At 35.6% G+C, this 20242-nt stretch overlaps 1 protein-coding gene across 1 annotated transcript; it reads left to right on the forward strand.

Moving 5' to 3' along the window:
* Positions 1 to 8186: 8186 nt before the first annotated feature.
* LOC148982090 (ras-associating and dilute domain-containing protein-like) lies at positions 8187 to 20036 on the forward strand. The gene is made up of 6 exons (XM_089128882.1): positions 8187 to 8344; positions 9269 to 9435; positions 10983 to 11331; positions 14787 to 14914; positions 17027 to 17166; positions 19276 to 20036. Exons 1-6 carry the CDS (start codon positions 8260 to 8262, stop codon positions 19361 to 19363), a joined length of 957 nt encoding a protein of 318 aa, XP_088985008.1. The 5' UTR covers positions 8187 to 8259; the 3' UTR covers positions 19364 to 20036.
* The last annotated feature ends 206 nt before the right edge of the window (positions 20037 to 20242 follow it).

The following is a 20242-nucleotide window of genomic DNA, read 5'->3' on the forward strand; positions in this document are numbered from 1 at the left end:
CTGATTGGACAGGTGTGAGGATCAGTTATGGGAACACCAATAAAGTCCTTGTAAAATACATAAAAATGACGTGATGTTTCAAGAAACAGAGCAAACCTGTTTCACAAGACTTGAGGAGGTATCATGTTAATTCAATATAACCTCATGATTGCATCAAACTCATGACAAACGTCATACTCCTTGAGTCATGCCATTTTCCCATTCACCACATACAACCCGTTCAGGTTGCCACAACATGCCACCGCATTCAGCCTGTCATATAATCCTAAATAAGCATTCAGCTCAGTCATCAAAGTTGAATCATTTTGTAGACGTAGCGCCGCTGGCAGGAGGGACTTTATTAGCTGATGAGCAGGAAATGGAAAAGTCAAAACAGCTGTTTGTCTGGTCTCAGACCTGTTAACTTTCTTCAAAAGCCATTGATAGTGGGGAGACGCATTGTTTACTCTTTTGTGCGTAAGGAAATGAGTTTCACTTAGCTTATCATACCATAAAAAAGCAGAATTACAGAGGACAGTACAAGGTTTACAGCACGTCACCCAAACACATCCTGTACCGTGGGGGTTTACAGGTCTCGTGAAGTCTCTGCGGTAAATGAACTTTGACCGTTAAGCCTCTTAACCTATCAGAGACCTGGATTACAACTCTAAGTGGGAGGGGCTAGTATGATCTCACTGTCTTAAGTGACTGAGTTCACTTTAAACAAACATATACATGACTCACTGTGTCACATGATCTCTCTGTTTATTTGTTCTGCATTACGCAGTCAACCATAAATGAACTTTTTACAGTAAATGAGGGACATGTAAATATTTTTTTAAAAACTATTTAATTACAAATTTGATTAAGGGTGTTTCTCCGTTATTAAAACTATGACATACTCGGAGAGATATACCCCTTGTGAAAAACTTAAGCTTACTTTTAGAAAGAGTTTTTTATTTACAGAAATAATTAAGGAAAATTTGAATATATTTAATTGCATGTTTGTTGGATTTTTATTTATTATTTTAATAAGAGACAATATACATAAATAATACATGATATGAGGAAAAAATATAAATGTGCAAGATTTTGCTAAATTGGCCAATTTTTTGCTAACACTTTATTTTGATTGGCCTCCAACAGGTTTTCTACAGACTTTAAGTAACTTGGCAACTACAAGTCAACTTATTCTCCCAAACTCGAACCCTAACTCTACTCTATACTCTAATTAGAGTTAGCTGACATGTAGTTGAAAAGTTACTTATAGTTAGATTGTCTAAAGGGGACTATTGAAATAAAGTGTAACCAATAGTTTTCATCCATAGTTTCTAGAATGTTTTAAACAAACAAACAAACAAACAAAAATCCACAAACAAATACAAACGGCATACAATGGCATTTAGAATTGAATGAAAATGTGTTATAGTTTAAATTTAAGTATGACTTATGTACACCTTTTAAATGTCATTTAATAATTATTTTATTGCCTGATTATAGTATACTATTGAATTTACTGACAAGCATTTTTGTAAACAAAAAGATATTTATATTAATTATATTAATTTATATTAAAACTTGTATTTAAATGTATTTGTAATTACTAGGGCTGTCAAACGATCGTGATTAATCGCATCCAAAATACAAGTTTGTGTTTACATAATGTATGTGGGTGCACTGTGTATAATTATTTTATATATTAATATATAAATACACACACATGCTTGTATGTATTTGAGAAATATTTTCATATATATATATACTGTATATAGATTTATATATAATTTATATTATATATAAATATAAATATTTTATATATAAATAATATTTTTTTCTTAAATATACATGCATGTGTGTGTATGTGTGTATATATATATACTATACACAGTGTATAACTGTGTATAACTATACACAGTGCACACACGCATATATTATGTAAACACAAACTTTTATTTTGGATGCAATTAATCACGATCAATCGTTTGACAGCCTTTGTAATTACACACTTGAAATTACAATTTTGAAATTAATTTTAAAGATAATTTACACAGATCAAATTATAATCAAGTACATTTACAAATGTGCTTTAGTATTTTAGTCAACACATCAAAATAAGCATACTTTAAAACACGACTAAACATTATTAAAACAATCATTTAAATGTACTTTGAAGTAAAACTTTACTAGCTTTGCTAAAGTGAATTTTCAAAAGTGTACATAGTGGCAAATCTCTCTTGAACTTCACATAAGTGTCCTTTTATTTCATTAATATTATAATATTTGCAAGTACACTTTTTTTAAATGTACTTTTAAAAATTTTAAACTAACTTTAAGTGCACATTCAACACAATTACATGCACGTCATTTTCAGAAGGGTATCTAACCCATGTAAATATTTATAAGCCAACATATTATTTTACAATTTAAGACTTTAATCTACAATAATACTCAGCACAGTCTGTCAGCCTGAATTACTATATGGTTTATTTATTTTTTTCTAACTGACTGCTCTTACTCTGATTCTGTCTAAGACTTTCCACACTAGATGTTGGTCACTTGCCCGAAGTCGCTGCTCAAACATACATCTACAGCTTGGCAGTGCTTTGTTGAGTTAAAGGGATAGTTTCCCCAAAAATGAAAATTCTGTCAGTATTTACTCGCCCTTATGTTGTTCCAACCCTGTAAGACCTTCGTTCATCTTCGGAACACAAATTAAGATATTTAAGATATTAAGATCGCTCCTGCATACTAGTCCATAGGCTTCTTGAGGGGTTGAAACTTGCCGGCCTCGAAAAGTTATTAAAGACATCGTTAAAATCCAAGTGACTACAGTGGCTCAATCTTAACTTTATCAAGCGACGAGAACACTTTTTGTGCGCAAAAAAACAAACAAAATAATGACTTTATTTCAACTATTCATTTCCTTCTCTCTGGGCCTCGAGTTTCGAGTTTAACAGCATATGATCTGTTGTTGTACATCACACATATGACCAGCGTTGACCAATAGTGAGCCTACGTGTGACGCTTAACTGACTACAGGCCCACAGAGAAGGAAATTAATAGTTGAAATAAAGTCGTTATTCATGTTTGTTTTTACACAAAAAGTGTTCTTGTCGTTTGATAAAGTTAAAATTGAGCCACTATAGTCACTTGGAGTATTTTAACGATGTCTTTAATAACTTTTCGAGGCCGGCAAGTTTCATTCTCTCAAGAAGCCTATGGACTAGTATGCAGGAGTGATTAATTCGTGTTCCGAAGATGAACGAAGGTCTTACGGGGTTGGAACAACATGAGGGCGAGTAAATACTGACAGAATTTTCCTTTTTGGATGAACTAGCCCTTTAAAAATGGTATTTGTTCTTTTTTTCTAAGCACCACCTACTGTAAGAGAAACAAGTTTGCATTTACTATTTGCTACGAATTGGTCTGAACAGAGTTGAGCTGCATGCAAAACAGAGCTGCATGCAAAAATCAGGCCGAGTTGTTGTGTTTGTATGAACAGGCTGTGACTCTGGGTTAACGTATATTTAAACCCTGAGTGAAGGTGACATTTAACTTTGGGTTCAGCAATGTTTCACACATTTCCACAGATTCCATTAAAACCGGTCGTCAAGGAATAGTTTACCCAGGATTTTGAATCATCCGGGATTAACAATTGTAAGTGTGAAAAAGTATCCTAAAAACTCCCCATCAACCTCTATAAACCATAGCTACAACACAGACCAACCACTCCGAACACACTAGCATTCAATCGATCTAACCCATAACACTGTAGTGATTTGAAACTTTTAGGTCAAGCACTGTGAAAGTTTGAGAAACTGTGCTTTTCCGGCTAATAACATTATCACATGTAGCACTTGTTGAGTATAAAGAGGCCGCATGTGTCTGTCAGTATCATCCAGTGTGCAATTAGAGAATGCTAACTTCCTCTATCCGTCAACAAACAATGGTTGCATGTCAAAGTTGCTGGGAGACTGGTTGTTAAGTTTCCACCCATGGCATGAGCGCACAGTTTGTGGTTCGTAAAACATCCATTTCTGCACATAGTTGCAGAAGTCTTTTCCCCTTTTCCATCCATCTATTTTGGGACAGCCATTCTGACTCTTCAGCCCGGCCTTTTGTGGGTGTCTATAGCAAAGAAAAATCACAACATGACACAAGTCGTTTCATGTTCCCTCAACAGTCTCTTAAACTGCTCTCACAGATTTGTCACATATTCAAAATGCAGAGATCTCCAGCATTTCTCATCAAATTCCTTCAAGACCAAATTATATGAGCTTCTATACGCATCCATTTTCATTTTCAGTACAATTTGATATATCAAATTGTGAACCAAGACGTAAATCCAACGTCTACACCAGAGCTGTTTTAGTCTGGTTGCCTTTTTTACAGTCAAATCCAAGGATAAACTAAGACCAGACCTGGCTAAAGATAATTTGCACATTCAGCTGGAGAAAATGAGTTACTCATAAACATGCTTCTGATGCACATGCACGGCTGTGTTGTTGCTTTATTAGCCAAGAGTGAGTCCTGCGGCTTAGCCCGACAGATCACAGCCCTTCCCAGATTTATGTTACTCCACCCATCACATGTGTTTGAGGCGCCTTAAAAATGTCTATGCATCAGCTAAATGATTTATGAAAAATCTCTATGCTTCATTTTAGCATATCCACAAGTTTCCGAGGGGCGCTCCTGTAAAAAATAAAGTGGGTGAAACTTCCGGTGAGGCGGCGGAAGTAGCATTCCAATGGTGTTTTGTGTGTTAGTTAGCGAAGAGGCTAGCTGTTTTTCGGATAATTATTTTACTACTTAAAGACGCAAATCTTTATGAGAGATGTCGTTACGGAGCTCAGGGACAACATGTGCTGTTCGCGGTTGTATGTATAACCAGACTAAACTAATTCAGTGGCTTAAACGGGATTGTTTTGAACATAAGCTGAAAATGAAATCAGAGTGATCCTGCCAGAGCCCGTCTCTGATCCTGCCAACGACTGTAGTTTCCATCACCTCCCAAAAGACGACGAATCTTCCTGTGTACATTAGTTTAAATTCTTAATATTCTATAAACTCTATCAGCATGTGATTGGCTGTTCGCTACTGATGTTACACCTAAACTCAGAATCAAAGCCTGTGTTGACAGAATACCAAATGTGCCAGTTAATGTATTCCAGTAGCACATTCATTTATAATTTTGAATAAACTCCAAAGCACAATGACTAAGTGTGTATTTTTTATTTTAATTGTTTGTCAGCTCGCACAACTGTCTGTCACCATGCCTTGATGAGTATTGATTATTAATAATGTTATTATAATACTCCCAATCAACTACTGCGGAGGGTAAAGGTACTGTTATTTCACCCTTTTGAATTTCGTTGAGGTTGCGTTCCCACATCGTTAGCTAGTTTGGATCGCTATAACTTGAATGACTGTTAACTGTTTAATGAACGAGTGTCAAGCATGTCAAATCGCACTTTGCTTACTTCCAACCGGAAGTCGCGCCCACTTTTGGCGCAAGGCCTCATGGGGCGTAGGAAACTTGTGGATAATGGTGAATCTTGCCACATTATTGACATTTCTTCCCAAAATCAAAATAAAGAAATAATATTTAGCAATGTTTGCAAACTTATTATCGTAGTGCTACATACATTGTACCTTTCTCTCTACTTTCAGCCAAAATATTTCATTACTTTGATTTATATTTAATTGGTTCATTAAATTAAGTAACTATCAGCACAATTGCCAAACAAACAGTGTATGAAATATTTTAAAATAGGTTAATGGCCTCAAATTTCTCTAGTGTGTAATGTTGCTGTTTGAGCTTGAAAAATGTCTTTTTTTTTGTTCCTGGAAGAAAAAGATTTGTTCCTGGAAGAAAAATGTTAACATTCCTCATTTAATAATAATTCCCACCCGAGGCATACGTAAAATAAGTGAGTATGTTGGAACTATGGTATAGGCCATGGCATTTCGGAAACTTTTGAAGAGGAGAGGCTTCATATAGACAGGAAGTGTTCCTGACAGACTAGGAAGAGAGGTGCTGCAACAATATCAAATATATGAAAAATAATGTGTCTTTTGAACTTTCAAGCATGAAAACCTATTTTAGAAGACCCCAAAACCAAAATCAAGACTTTGTAAAAGAGCGTTATAGGTCTCCCCGAAATTTTTTTTTAGTTCAAAGAATATAGACTATAGTCTGTATTCTAAACGAAACTCGAAAGATAAACTCTCTGTTGAATGAAACTAAGCTGTAACTGTAAGGAAATGACTAACATGTCCTGTCAGGTTCAGCAAGTGAGTTTGTACAATGTTCATTCCCAGCCACTGCTTCCTATAATTTTGTGAAGAGATTGATTTAATTACATACAAGTAGTGGATGTTATTTTGTTCACAGAAGAAAACACTACTCTGTTATTTAGACAGTCTATTCATAAGACACCAGTAAAGGAGAATGCAAAAAATAAATGAGGAGTGTTATTTGGTGGCTGTATTTCCTTTGTGGTATTTTAAAGATGTTTTGTTTATTCGACAATAGAGTTTGCTTATCATGTGTTGTCAGAGAATATGTACCCTAGTGAAAAAGATTGTTTACCTATTTAAATATTTTCAACAAAACACTGGAAACTGTTGTGTCCAGCCAATTAATCGCCTTACTACATATAAATGTACTAAAACATTCAGACTAAATTATACTAAGTGCTTCATTTGACACAATAATTTTAAATTGTGTTGCCATTTCTGGAAAGACACTAACCTAGTTTAGATTCTACCCGTTTGTTTGTGTAAAACATCTGTAACGGAGGGTACACCACAAGGCTCAGTATTGGGTCCTTTTTTATTTTCTTTGCACATGCTCCCTTTAGGTGATATTACAAAAAAAAAAAAAAACTTTCATTATTATACAAGACTACACATACATTTCATCTAAATTGATTTGTGAGATGTGTGAATGAGTACACTAATTGAAAGCAGTTTTTCATCACAGTTACTGTTGCTACTGTAAATCTTGCTGGGCTGTGTTTCCCAGAACCAATGTAAGCCATATACAATTATGTGCCCATTGTGTGCTGCAAAATCAAGATTACAATGTATGTGACCAATTGTGAGCAGTGTTGTGCAAGTTACTTCCAAACTGTGATACATTAGGTATTACTTGTTACTGTTATTTAAAAGTAATTCATTACCTTACAATATTACTGTCTCAGAATTGTAATGTGTTACATTACTGATGTATTACTTTTGAGTTACTTTCACCAAAATAACTAAGTAGAACTTAACTTTTGGGCTGTAACGATATGCAATATGAAACCGAAATCGCGATTTGCCACACGACTCAGATCCACGAACCTACAGAATCGCGACAAACCTCTTCCAATTCCAGCGTTATTCTCCTTACCGTCCATATCCAATGCTACCTTATCTTTAAATTAGGCTATTAGTATTATTAGAAGTTAACATTATAAAATACGTAGACCTACACCACAAAACTAGTTGAGGATAAATTATTTAAAATTGGGGAAGTCCAGCATTATGGACATGACATTTGCAGTCAAAACGTATATAAATTTGCAGTATTGAAACGTATATAGGCTACTTCCTCAAAGGACTCCAGACATTAGACAAATATCAGTCTATGTTTTATTTTTAATATTAGGGAAAAGACACACATTCATGCGTGACAAAAAAATAGGCGGCAAAATATATTTTTTGTAATTCTGTTAATTACACTGCGCAAATCGGATGAGGAAGGGTTGGCTCTCCAGTCTCCATAGAACTTAAAATATTCATTTTATTTTAGTTTTCGTGTTCGCATTTGTGAGGAAAAAACAATGTTACAGACGCGACCGCTCTGAACTGGCACTAAAAGACTGCTTTAAAACTTTCACATAGTCTGTTGCCTTTAAGAAGTAAAAGCAGACAATACACTGTAATACAACTGTAATACAAGCCTCACTGAACATGTAACGAGTAAAATATTACAGAAAATTGATTAGTAATGCCTTACACTACTGCGTTACAGCAAAAAGTAATATGTTACTGTAATGTATTACTTTTGTAATGCGTTACTCCCAACACTGATTGTGAGTCAACACATCTCACATTTCACCAGCACATTTCTCCTTTCCTGAATAGTTTGCTGAGAAATCTGTCTGGGCCTGAAATGCCCTTTTAGTTTTATGTGAATGTTTCATTCTTCTATGTATATGTGTGTGTTTACAGGCATCATGGTCCACTCTGAGAGCTGAGTTTGTTCATCTGAACCCCGCACAGCTGCATCATATGCTGAGAGAGTACAACACCGCCCGTACGTGCCCTCCATGCTGGACCCCGTCACCAGAGGATTCAGCGGCGGCCCTCCATACATGTGAGCTCAAATATGAACACACACATCATCCTGTAATCACAGATGAACAGTGACGTTTGACCATTGTCAGTTCCATAATATAGTATACCTACAGCCTAAATTGATTAAATACTGTTTTATATGTGTACTTTAAAAGGTTTGCCTTAAAGGAATACTCCACTTTTTTTTTTTGGAAATAGGCTCATTTTACCACTCCCCCAGAGTTAAACAGTTGAGTTTTAACGTTTTCGAATCCATTCAGACGATTTTCTGATATTTATAAGAATGTCAGTAACCAGACAGTTTCTGGTCTCATTGACTTCCATAGTAGGAAAAAAAATATACTATGGAAGTCAATGGGACCAGAAACTGTCTGGTTGTTGATATTCTTCTAAATATCATAAAATCGGCTGATTGGATATCAAAACGGTAAAACTCAACCGTTTAACTCTGGGGGAGTGGTAAAATGAGCCTATTTCCAAAAAAAAAAAAAATGGAGTATCCCTTTATACTCATGACAGAGTTATTTCACTTTCTTCACTTGGATATAAAAATAAGTTTCAAGTTTCCTTTTCAGGAGTTTACTGTAAGCGAATGTCCACATATGTAATGCGTGCTTTTATCTCAATAACAAAATAAACATACAACAAAAATGACAGCAGTGAGAAAACATCAGTTAAGATGTAGAGATGCACCAGCTCTGCATTCAGTAAAGTCACATCATACTTATTTGTATATTGCATATTATAAAATGGATTGGTTTAAAGCAAGCATCTTTAAAGCAATAAACATTCAAATATAGTGTCAGTGTTGCTTTCAACTAACCTTTTAGCAGTGGGTGATTCATTATCAGGGGGAGGCCTATGTATAAAGGACTCAAATGATGTCTTGAATGCTCACTGAGATTATCTGTGCCTGACGGCAAAAGTATTTTTTTTGTCTTAGCTAATATCCTGGAAAGTTTCGACAACCATCCTCCTCTAATCCTGCCCAGCAGCATCTTTCATCTGGAGTTGGGAAATCCCATCACAGAGCCAGGGCTGTTCCCTCCATTGCAGGATCTGCAGGAGTTTATCCAGTCTCTCCCAGAGAGCCAGACACAGCCCTCACAGGTACACCTCCTCCATGCTGGGAACTCCCCAGACGCCACACAGAATGCACAGACTTTTGTTGCAATGGTTAGTTGACGGGTATAGATATGTACTATATTAAATCCATACCCATATTTCTCAACGTTGTTGGTTAAATAACAGTAAATTTAATTTGGAAAAGATTTAACTCGCATCAAACTCTTTGACAACTGGCTATTTTTTACTAGGTGCTCTTCGTTTCGGAGTCACACTTGTTATCTTCCCGGTCAAAAGTGACCGGACACCTAAAAATAAAACTTTCTCCATCCCAGTAAAACCAATGCAATTTATTTTGGTTCTATAATATTTATTCTTTTTAATTTAGTATTTTGAGACAATTTAATTGAATTTATTAATATTTATGCAATATTTATGGTTTATTTTTGCCATGGAAAATATATATAGTATATATATATTTTTTTTCTATTTATATATTATTTTTTCAAAAAAATATTAATGCAGTATTTTAGTTTAATATAGAGTCTAGGTCTTCAGAAAAAAAATATTTTTTGAAGAAAATTAGCACCATCTGGTTACAGTATAGAGAAAAAGCGTAGAATCATGGTGCAATCACTTGATAGCATGTACAGCTCTCTATGGAGAGGCATGTGAATTCCCCAGCTGTTTATGAACACATTTTTTTGTTGTTGGTGGTGAATTTGAATATATAGTTGATGTACAATCTCAAAAAAACCTATTTCTTATAAAAAAAAATTGACAAAAAACAAAAATTCACAATTTTTTTTTCTTCATTTTTTTTTTTTTTACAATTTCCCATTCATTTCCTATGGGGGTCATTTTGACCAAAAACCACAAGTGTGACTATTTTTTTTTTAAAACCACTTAGCATGCTCCGATCATGACCTCAATGTTTTTGTGTGTTCACATACATAATGCTATAAAAGTCACCAAGTTTCGTAACATTGCAATGAAGCTGTGATTTTTAAAAATTCAAAACATACTTTTTGTAATCAAAATTTATTGGTTTGTATGTGTATAAAAGTGTGTTTGTATGAGTGTGTGTGTTGGTGGGTGTGTCTGTTTTGCACTCTAGATGTTGTAGAGTGTTACCCCTTTACTGCGGTGTACTTTTTTTTAGAATTGTGGCCGATTTGTAGATTGTACTTACAAAAATTCAGAGAATTTTTAATTTTTTTGTCAGTTTCCCATTCATTTCCTATGGGTCGGTCATTTTTGACAGAAGAGCAAAAGTTTGACTCATTTTTTTACGACCACTTAAATTGCTCGAATCATGACCTCAATTTTTTAGTGTGTTCACATACCCAATGCCATAAAAGTCACCAAGTTTCGTAACATTCCGATGAAGCTGTGATTTTTAAAATTTCAAAACAGAAAAATTTTCGGTCAGAAATGACCGAAGAGCACCTGAGGGTTAAGACAACCAAATTATATCTTCTTTATTGATGCTTTTTGAGATTTTTTTAGTCTCACAACAAAACCTACATATTAATCGAACATGATTTAAAATATGGGCTGATAATCAATTTTGTCCTTTCGGATTCATTCAGGACTCCAGCAGTCACTTGAATGAAGAGACTGAACCAACGATTGAACCAATCGCCTGCCAGGATTCAGAGGCAACAGATCAACACCGTGCCACCGTAACACCTCCACCGCTCCGGGAGTCTCACAGCAACCTGAGCTCATGTGAGGCCGTCCTGACCCAGAAACTCAAGAGCCTGGAGATCCAGAACAGCTTGTCTGGGAGTACAGACCTGGGCTACCACAAGAGTCTGGCCCTCGACCCCTCCTGCCTGCTCACGCCGCCCAACACCCCTCAGAATCTCGACCAGGCCGAGCTGGAAACAGGCCCGCTGGAGGGGGAGACGCAGCAGACGGCACGCCAGCACAGGAGAGGTAACCCGCACGTGTGTGGATAAAAAAAAAGATCCCCGCTGGTCCTCAGCTTTGTGAAATATAAGGTTATAAAAAGTCTTAAATATCTAAAATACTATAGAAAACGTAAATTTGTGGATGGAAAAACTGTAATCGCGACACAGTGTGATTATTAAATTCCGAAAGGCAAAGAAATATGACACGTTTCAGAGTAAAAATGCACTTTACTTCTGGAACCAGACTGTTGCAATCTATAGTAAAACATACAATTCTTCAAAATAAGAGTCCCAGTGTATTTTATGCTTTTTTATAAATAAAAGTTACGGAAGCCCTGAACCGCAACCTAAAAAAAAAAAAAAATCTGTAAAAAAAAAAAAAATCTGTAAAAAAAAAAAAATCTGAAAAAAAAAAAAATTTAGCATTTCGAGATTAAAGTCGAAATGTTTCGAGATTAAAGTCGGAATGTTTCGAGATTAAAGTCGAAATGTTTCGAGATTAAAGTCGAAATGTTTCGAGATTAAAGTCGAAATGTTTCGAGATTAAAGTCGAAATGTTTCGAGATTAAAGTCGAAATGTTTCGAGATTAAAGTCGGAATGTTTCGAGATTAAAGTCGAAATGTTTCGAGATTAAAGTCGAAATGTTTCGAGATTAAAGTCGAAATGTTTCGAGATTAAAGTCGAAATGTTTCGAGATTAAAGTCGAAATGTTTCGAGATTAAAGTCGAAACATTGTGCATTCATAACAGTGCGCGTCCACTGGCTCAGAGCGCGCGCGTGTGTGTGTGAAGTCGAACTGCAATGGATAAACACAAAATAGTAGCTTTTTAGTTTTATCTGAATTACTTATCTTACTTTATCGTTATAAAATATAATGCGCCGGAATAGACTTTAGCCTATAGGAAAGCCAACACGGAAAACACTTTTCAGACTGGATGGAGAAATCCAGCTTTATGAATGAATGAATGAATGAATGAATGGGGCATTTATATAGCGCTTTCATATATGCCACTCAAAGTGCTTTACAATCATATCAGAGAATCTCTCCTCAACCATAAGTGGTTATTAAATCTTAGGAAATCACAGGATCCGGCCAAATGATTGGATACTGAATGATGCACTTAAAATGTATCCAGAGCGTATTTACGGTGAAGAGGGAGACCGAACAGTTCCTGTTGTGTTCTCGACCCAGATAGTGTTGACTAGACGAGCACGAAAACACCTCAGAAACACTGCCACTAGCACGTGTGACGTGTAGATTTTGTTGAAAGCCCAGATAAAAGTAAAAAGCTACTATTTTGTGTTTATCCATTGCAGTTCGACTTCACACACACACACACACGCGCGCGCTCTGAGCCAGTGGACGCGCACTGTTATGAATGCACAATGTTTCGACTTTAATCTCGAAACATTTCGACTTTAATCTCGAAACATTTCGACTTTAATCTCGAAACATTCCGACTTTAATCTCGAAATGCTAGATTTTTTTTTTTTTTTTTTAGAGATTTTTTTTTTTACCGATTTTTTTTTTTGTTTGTTTTGTTTTTTACTGATTTTTTTTTTTTTTTAGGTTGCGGTTCAGGGCTTCCGTAGAAAGTTTTTCCTGGTTATTATTGTTATTTTGTTTACACAACGAACTCTATCTGGCATTAAATTCAATGCAAATTTTGCTAGCTTTTGTCTTGGCTGACCTGTAAAATTATTTATTTTAAGTAGGCCTATAAAAAACTAAGGAGCACATGTGGACCTTGGGGAAATATAAGCACCAATTCCTGATTTACAATGATCAAGGACACTTGCTGATCTGCTTTTCTCCACCAGATTCTGGATAAAGGTCTGTTTAGTCACTAGGTTTGGGATCAACAACAAAAAACAGTGTTTCTCGCATGTATGCGTGATGTACAGCTACATGAAAAGAGATGTAGCTCTCGTACTGCTTGTCATCTATTAGTTTGTGAGCTGTACTCTGAGAAAGAGCTCAGACATGTTCACCCTGTGTGTGTTCCCTGATTTCAAAGGCAGGGTGTATTGTCTTTGGAGGCGTATGGGATGTGCTGGTGTTGATGTGGGGTTGGGTTTGTGTGCTCTGGCTCCATCGGGTGAAGAAGCTGGAAACCAGCATATCTCCTCTACAGAATGTTTTTCCCAAGCATAATACATTTATAAAGTAAGCAACGGTTAGGCAGGTAAAAACTATTCAGAATTAAGCAATCAGGTAAATCATAGAGTTTCTTCAGCGCTTTAACACTTGGCATTTGGATGAACATGTTAAACTCTTGCTGTTTCATGAATGTTGAGGAATGATTACCATGATTAAAGGTCATACATTTTTAAAGAATGAGAATCCAATCAGCAGGAACCCTTCATGAACAAAAGCTGCATGCAAATTCAGCTCTAAAAAAATATATATTGTGTTAGTTCACCCAAAAAATCATTTACTCTCCCTCATGTTGTTATAAACCCACTAAACCCTTTCGTTTACCATCAAAACGTAAATTATTTTGAGATTTCGTCCTCCATTAAAAGCCCATTCCAACAAAACTTCAAAAATGTCATAAAAATCTGACTACCATGATTGAATCCAGACTTTATGGAGCAATGCAAATGCTTTGTATTCGCAAAAAGAAAGAAAAAAAGAAATGTTTTATTCTCAAAATATTTCACAAATTCACAAAATGCGTGTTTTTGACTCCACTTTATGGCTGTTTATGTTGCCAAGCAAATCGGCGCATTTAACAACAGCTTCAAACACAGTCACGTCAGAATATAGAGCTGAAACAAAGAATGAACTAAAATAGTCTGTAAACTGGACATTTGTTCTTTTACTATATAGTTGAGGACTGGTAGAGCTCTACATGTGGCGTCCAGTTCCCACTGGTGTCCCGCCTCCTCTTTCTAAAGACTAGTGTGGGTTCTCCTAATCAAAGGGACTCTGCTTAGATCACACTAGGTTTGGCTGCTTACGTGGTAGTGGCACAAATCCTATAATCTGGTTCAAGAATTACAGAGAGGTGGTGATGTCAGGAGAAAAAAGAGCAATGGATAAAGCATCATGGGAATTTACAGTTGACTTGCTGGGTGGAATCTTAATCGCATTGTTCGGGACGCAGGCCGGGTGGCCGAGCGCTGGGGGAAAGCCCTTTGTGTTTACACCAGCCCACAGTATAAGATCTTTATGGGAACATGAAAATAGTCATTCTTGTATTATCATCATGCAGAATTATCTGATGTTTATGTCCGTTCAGTGGTTTACGAGTGACTTTTGACCTTTCCAATTTGACCTACAATTCTGATTTCGTTTAGACGTTAATGCCATGAAATAATCACTATATTTATAGTCCTGAAAACAACCTTAATTTTTTCAGATTTTTGGATGATATGACCTGGACTATCATTGATTTTTGATTTTGTTTGTGCTTTATTTGATCCAGCGAAGACCCTGAGCTGATAATGTGATGCGTTTGATGTTGTTTTCTCAGAAAAGAACGGCCTGGAAGGAAACTCAGAACACAGAAAAGAGGAAGATGAGGAGGACAGTGATGAGGTGTTCACCGTAGAGCTGATGAAAGGACCTCGTGGTCTTGGTCTGGCACTGGTGGATGGAATGGTGAGGATTATTTTTGTCTTATTTTTATATTCTATTCATCATTGTATACTCTTCCTACAGTGTAAAGTATGTAAAATGTACACAGGATATTATTTGTATGCATGGAATAACTGGTATGGATGGTTGGTGCACATTACAGTAATAAGAGTGCGACTTTTGTGCATTACGGTTCTAAGAATGATATTTTTGTCCATTACGGTAATAAGAGTGACATTTTTGTCCATTACGATAATAAGAGTGAGATTTTTGTCCATTACGGTAATAAGAATAAGATTTTTTAATAAGAATGAGATTTTTGTGCATTACAATGATAAGAGTGATATTTTTGTGCATTACAGTAATGAGAATGAGATTTTTGTGCATTACGTTAATAATAATACGATTTTTGTCCATTATGGTAATAACAATGAGATTTTTGTTGCATTACGGTAATAATAATGAAATTTTTGCGCATTATGCAATAACAATGAGATTTTTTTCCATTGCGGTAATAACAATGAGATTTTTGTCCATTACGGTAATAAGAGTGAGATTTCTATCCATTACGGTAATAACAATGAGATTTTTGTTGCATTACAATAATAAGAATGAGATTTTTGTGCATTACGGTTATAACAGTGAGATTTTTTTCCATTGCTGTAATAACAATGAGATTTTTGTCCATTACGGTAACAACACTGAGATTTTTGTTGCATTACGATAATAAGATTGATATATATATATATATATTTTTGCATTACTATAATAAGAATGAGATTTTTGTGCATTACTTTATGTGCATTACGGTAATAAGAATGAGATTTTTGTGCATTTACGGTAATAAGAAGTTAGCAGGCAAATGGCGTGGACAAGTTTTGTTTAATACACACTCTTCGTTGACTGTAGACGATGTAACTTTTGAAGCAGATAAATAAATGATGGTTCCTCTGATGAGTTGATATACATATTGACTGTAATAGTTGTTCCTTCATTGTGATCATGCCTATGAAATTACCCTGTTTTATATATAGAAGGTATTTCATATCCATTTCCCTGTAGACACACGGTTGTAAGTCGAATGCAAACTGTAATGTCATTTGAGCTTGCTGCACACCTTCAAATCAAGGCCAGTCAACAGCTGTTTATTAAAAATAACAGGACTGGATTAGATCCGGACATGTAGTCTGTGCTCCAAAACCTAGAGCTAGTGCCTACATAGACAGCATCCTAATCTTTAAAGGGAAAGACACCCCAAAACTCCCGTCAACATTTACTCGCACTCATGTTGATCCAAACCCAATGAGTCTTTCATGTAAATGAGAGATTGCTGTCCCTCCATTGATAGTCTAATCACCCAAAACTTTGATGCTACAAAACATTCATAAAGACCGCATACAAGGAATCCTTATAAATCGAATTGTTTAATCCACATCTTCTAAAGAGACATGATCATTTTACATGATAAAATCCACTATATGGCTAGATTTGTTCACTGAACTTTATTATGGGATTTTCTTCTCTACAAATGATACATGTGTACCTAGTAATTTGGTTTTGGTCAAAGATGTCTTGGACGGCAGGACAATGCTGTTCCTTAACTTTTCTAATAGGTCTTGCATCATGTGAGACCTCAAAACACTGCCTACATATGCATCTTACTATGTTTTGGAACAGAGCCATAGTTACTTATGCTATTTTGTTAACTTGCTCAGAGACTTTGGCCCTGTAAATGACTTGGAATTGCTGACTTAGGTGTTCGCTATGAGGCACACATGCGGGGGGTTATATTTTACGAGAAACTGCTCAGTAGGGGACGAATGGGTTTGCGTTGGCCACACCGATCGTCCTTTGAAGCCAACAATGAGTCGAGCCTGACTAAATGTGAGATCTCCCATGTTTCCCAGAACTGCATTGACATTGAGGTTGATGTTAACAATGATCTGAAGTAGGAACCTGATGACTGTGTGGTTTAGCATTCAGAGACAATAAAACATTTACTTTCAACGTGTGACTCAGGACGCTCTCAAGCACATGATGATAGAGAAACGAATCATTCATTTCCTGCTGGTGCGGATCCTCATCTGGTCACCGCTAATCTTGAGTCTTCTCTTTGTGTTGGTGGGTTGGTAACAGAAAACTCCCCTGCGAGTGAGCGGGATCTACGTGAAGTCAGTGGTGCCAGATTCCCCAGCTGCGCTCAGCCAGAGACTGCGAGTGGGCGACCGGATCCTCGCTGTGAATGGAGTCAGTCTGGTGGGCGTGGACTACCACAGGTGAACAGTGATGTTTCAGGAGACAAACAATCTTTATGTCATAAAGTTATCTTTGAAAATCATACACAGAGCATTGCTAAATGCTAAACATCCCATAGTTGCAAAAGACTCCTGTTACTCATTAGATGAACAAAAGTTTTAAGTTGACTTTAATAGGAGCGAATACGTGAAGTTAACTTGAAGTTGAGCGTGATAGTTTGCCTTATTTCTTTTTTAAAGTTGGCTTTACTTGTGCCACTTTAACTATGTTGAAACACTTCTTCTTTGCCTCTATTGATTTCAAAAACATTCACATTCCCATTATTTTTTGACTAGATCTGTACTGATTTGGCTGAAAGAATTGATCCTCTGTTTGAAAAAAAGCACCCATGAGCTTTTTTTGAGAGTAAATATACAGAATATTGTCAAAAAGCTGAAAAATTTTGTATTGTTTTAGTGATATGGCCCAGTCAAGGACTGAAGGACAACTTGTTTTATTTTTGCAATTGCCGCTAGTGGTGCAAAAATTACACATTTCAACTTTTATTAACCCTTTGATGCACAACATGGGTCTAAATAGACCCGACTGATTTTTCATTTTCTATATCTTTGCAATAAATTTATTTCATCATTCAGTATTCCAGGTATTCCCCAATTAACTTGTTTTAGATCATTACAAATCCTTATTTAAAATTTTCCTTTCTTACTTTTCGAATAAAAATCGTTTTTGTGTCACTACCCTTCTAATGCGCAACATGGGTCTAAAAAGACCCGTATTCATGTTTCTTTGCTGAATATTTGAAAGAAATGTATTTTATCATTTATTTATCCAGGTATTTATATCTTGTTTTTGATTTCCACAAATCATTATGTTTATTTTCCTTTCTTACTTTATAAACAAACACAGGTTTTGTATTTCTACATCAATTTTACACACATGGGTCAAAAATGAGCCGTATAGGAACCTTTGATATTTATAAACAGTATAAATAAATTTACTGCAGAATACTATTCACATGCAACACATTTCGCAATTCAACATGGCTGCTTTTGTATATTTCATGCATGTAAGTTTTATTTAAGAAATTATTTGTCACAGAAAATAGTTGATATTTTGTGAGAGACATCTATATATAGCCTATTATTGGAACGTTCAGGTTACCTTGACCTTGAAATCCATTATTACTAGTGCAAAAGAGAAACATGTCCAATACTATTAGCTAGCTTGTGGTCAACATTATTCTATTTTATCTAATGTTAGCTAAGTCAACAAAATAAAAGTTGCAACAGAAAGTTATGTTACTGGACTTAACAACTGTGACATTGCTTATTTGAACAAAAAGTTGTCTTTATTCTTTTGTTTTATCACGCTTCATTCTAGACCCATGTGTGTAAACTTGATGTATTAACACAAAACCTAGGAAATATTCAAATATGAATTTGTGATCATTTGTGAAATATTAAACGCTCAAATAAAGTGATTTAAAAAAGGTGAAAAAAAAGCCAAGCCATGCATGAAATAACAGGAAATGAATACAGGTCTTTTTAGACCCATGTTGTGCATTCGAAGGGGTGTCCATAGCTTGCGCATCAAAGGGTTAATAAGAAATGAAGCATATTTTCGGACTGTTACAATTTTTGGGGATTTGACATTGACAATTAAGTGCTAAAACTATTGCTTTCATAATGTTTTTGTTTTATTTTTTCTTATAGTAGTTTTTAATTTATTACTACTTTTATGTAAATCAGCATTAAAGGCAGCACAACTAATACTAGCGTCTGTAAATACATTTCCTCACAGTCTTTTACTTTCCAATTTAAACTATTATGTTCAATTATTATTATCATTATTTGTTTCCATTATACTAAAACAAATGTAATAATTATTTTCTTTAAGCTAAATATTCTTTATATATTTTTAAGAAATAATTTAATATGTATGTACCCCAAGCTCCTGAAAAACCACAACAATTTCCACGTGTGTTTGCGCACACTTGGTGGATGATGATCATTCTGAATCTGAAATAAGAAACTTGAACATGTTATGAGATTGACTTGAATGAGATGATGGACGTTCTTGACACTGAAGCTGAAGGAATAACCCTCCTCTGCTCTGTCTTTCCCTGTCAGTGGACGAGAACTCATCCGGACGTCCAGCGATTCTCTGCGATTACTGGTGGCCAAAACCCAATCCAGGAGCTTCATCACCCGATGCTGAGACACAGAACAGACTCGCCTGGACGCTCGACTCCATCATCGAGCTGATCTTTTCTCATCCATCCATCCAGACAAATCTGGAGCTCCAATATTGAGCGCAAACCAAAGTAAAGCAGTTCAACTGATTGATTCATGCTGTTAACTCTTTGTCTTGAAAGGCCAGAATAATATGTTGAAATCTTCCATTTACAAGCGTTTATTTCTCACTTTTCTTTCTATCTTTAATGTAATATAGTTTAGCAGATGTTTTAAAGTGTTGTTTACCAGTGTTTTATTGTCGTTAGTATCTGTCCATCTGTCATTTTCAATCCCTCATGAACCCAGACAGAGTTATTTAAGTTTTCTTAAAGCTCAAACTGGAAGAGAAAGACGATTACAGCTTCATTCTGTTCATAACATCCAAACACTGTAAATATCAGCGAGAACTGCGTTAGTGTGTAATATTTAACCGCAGTGTCGCTATGAAAGGGCTGTTTTAAATGGTTCATTTCTGATGTTATGAAACTACACCTGCACCGTTTTCATCTTGATATTACTTGTGTTTCCTGATGTCAGTCATAAATGATGATATTCTCCTCAGTGCCAGAGAAACAGTGTTATAATATTTATGTGCTATTGTATAAGTGTATTAAATATTATTTTGATTTCTTTTTAAAGAAAAGAGGTAAACTGTGTGTTTCTGTCTAGTGTTGATGTGTTTCCTATTGAAGAAGTTGTGTGTTGCACAATAACAGCTGACAGACTTTTGTAAATGTGCAAAAAGGTCATTTTGTCACTGTTTTGGTGAACACACACTTACAAACGGCTTGAAAACTAACAGACATGGATTAAAGCCGCAGAAGTCGAGTTTGTCCGTCACAGTGTTGAACTGCGGTCTCGT

The sequence above is a fragment of the Pimephales promelas genome, chromosome 3, assembly GCF_988280905.1.
Source record: "Pimephales promelas chromosome 3, fPimPro1.hap1.1, whole genome shotgun sequence".
In the NCBI taxonomy this organism is placed as follows: Eukaryota; Metazoa; Chordata; class Actinopteri; order Cypriniformes; family Leuciscidae; genus Pimephales; species Pimephales promelas.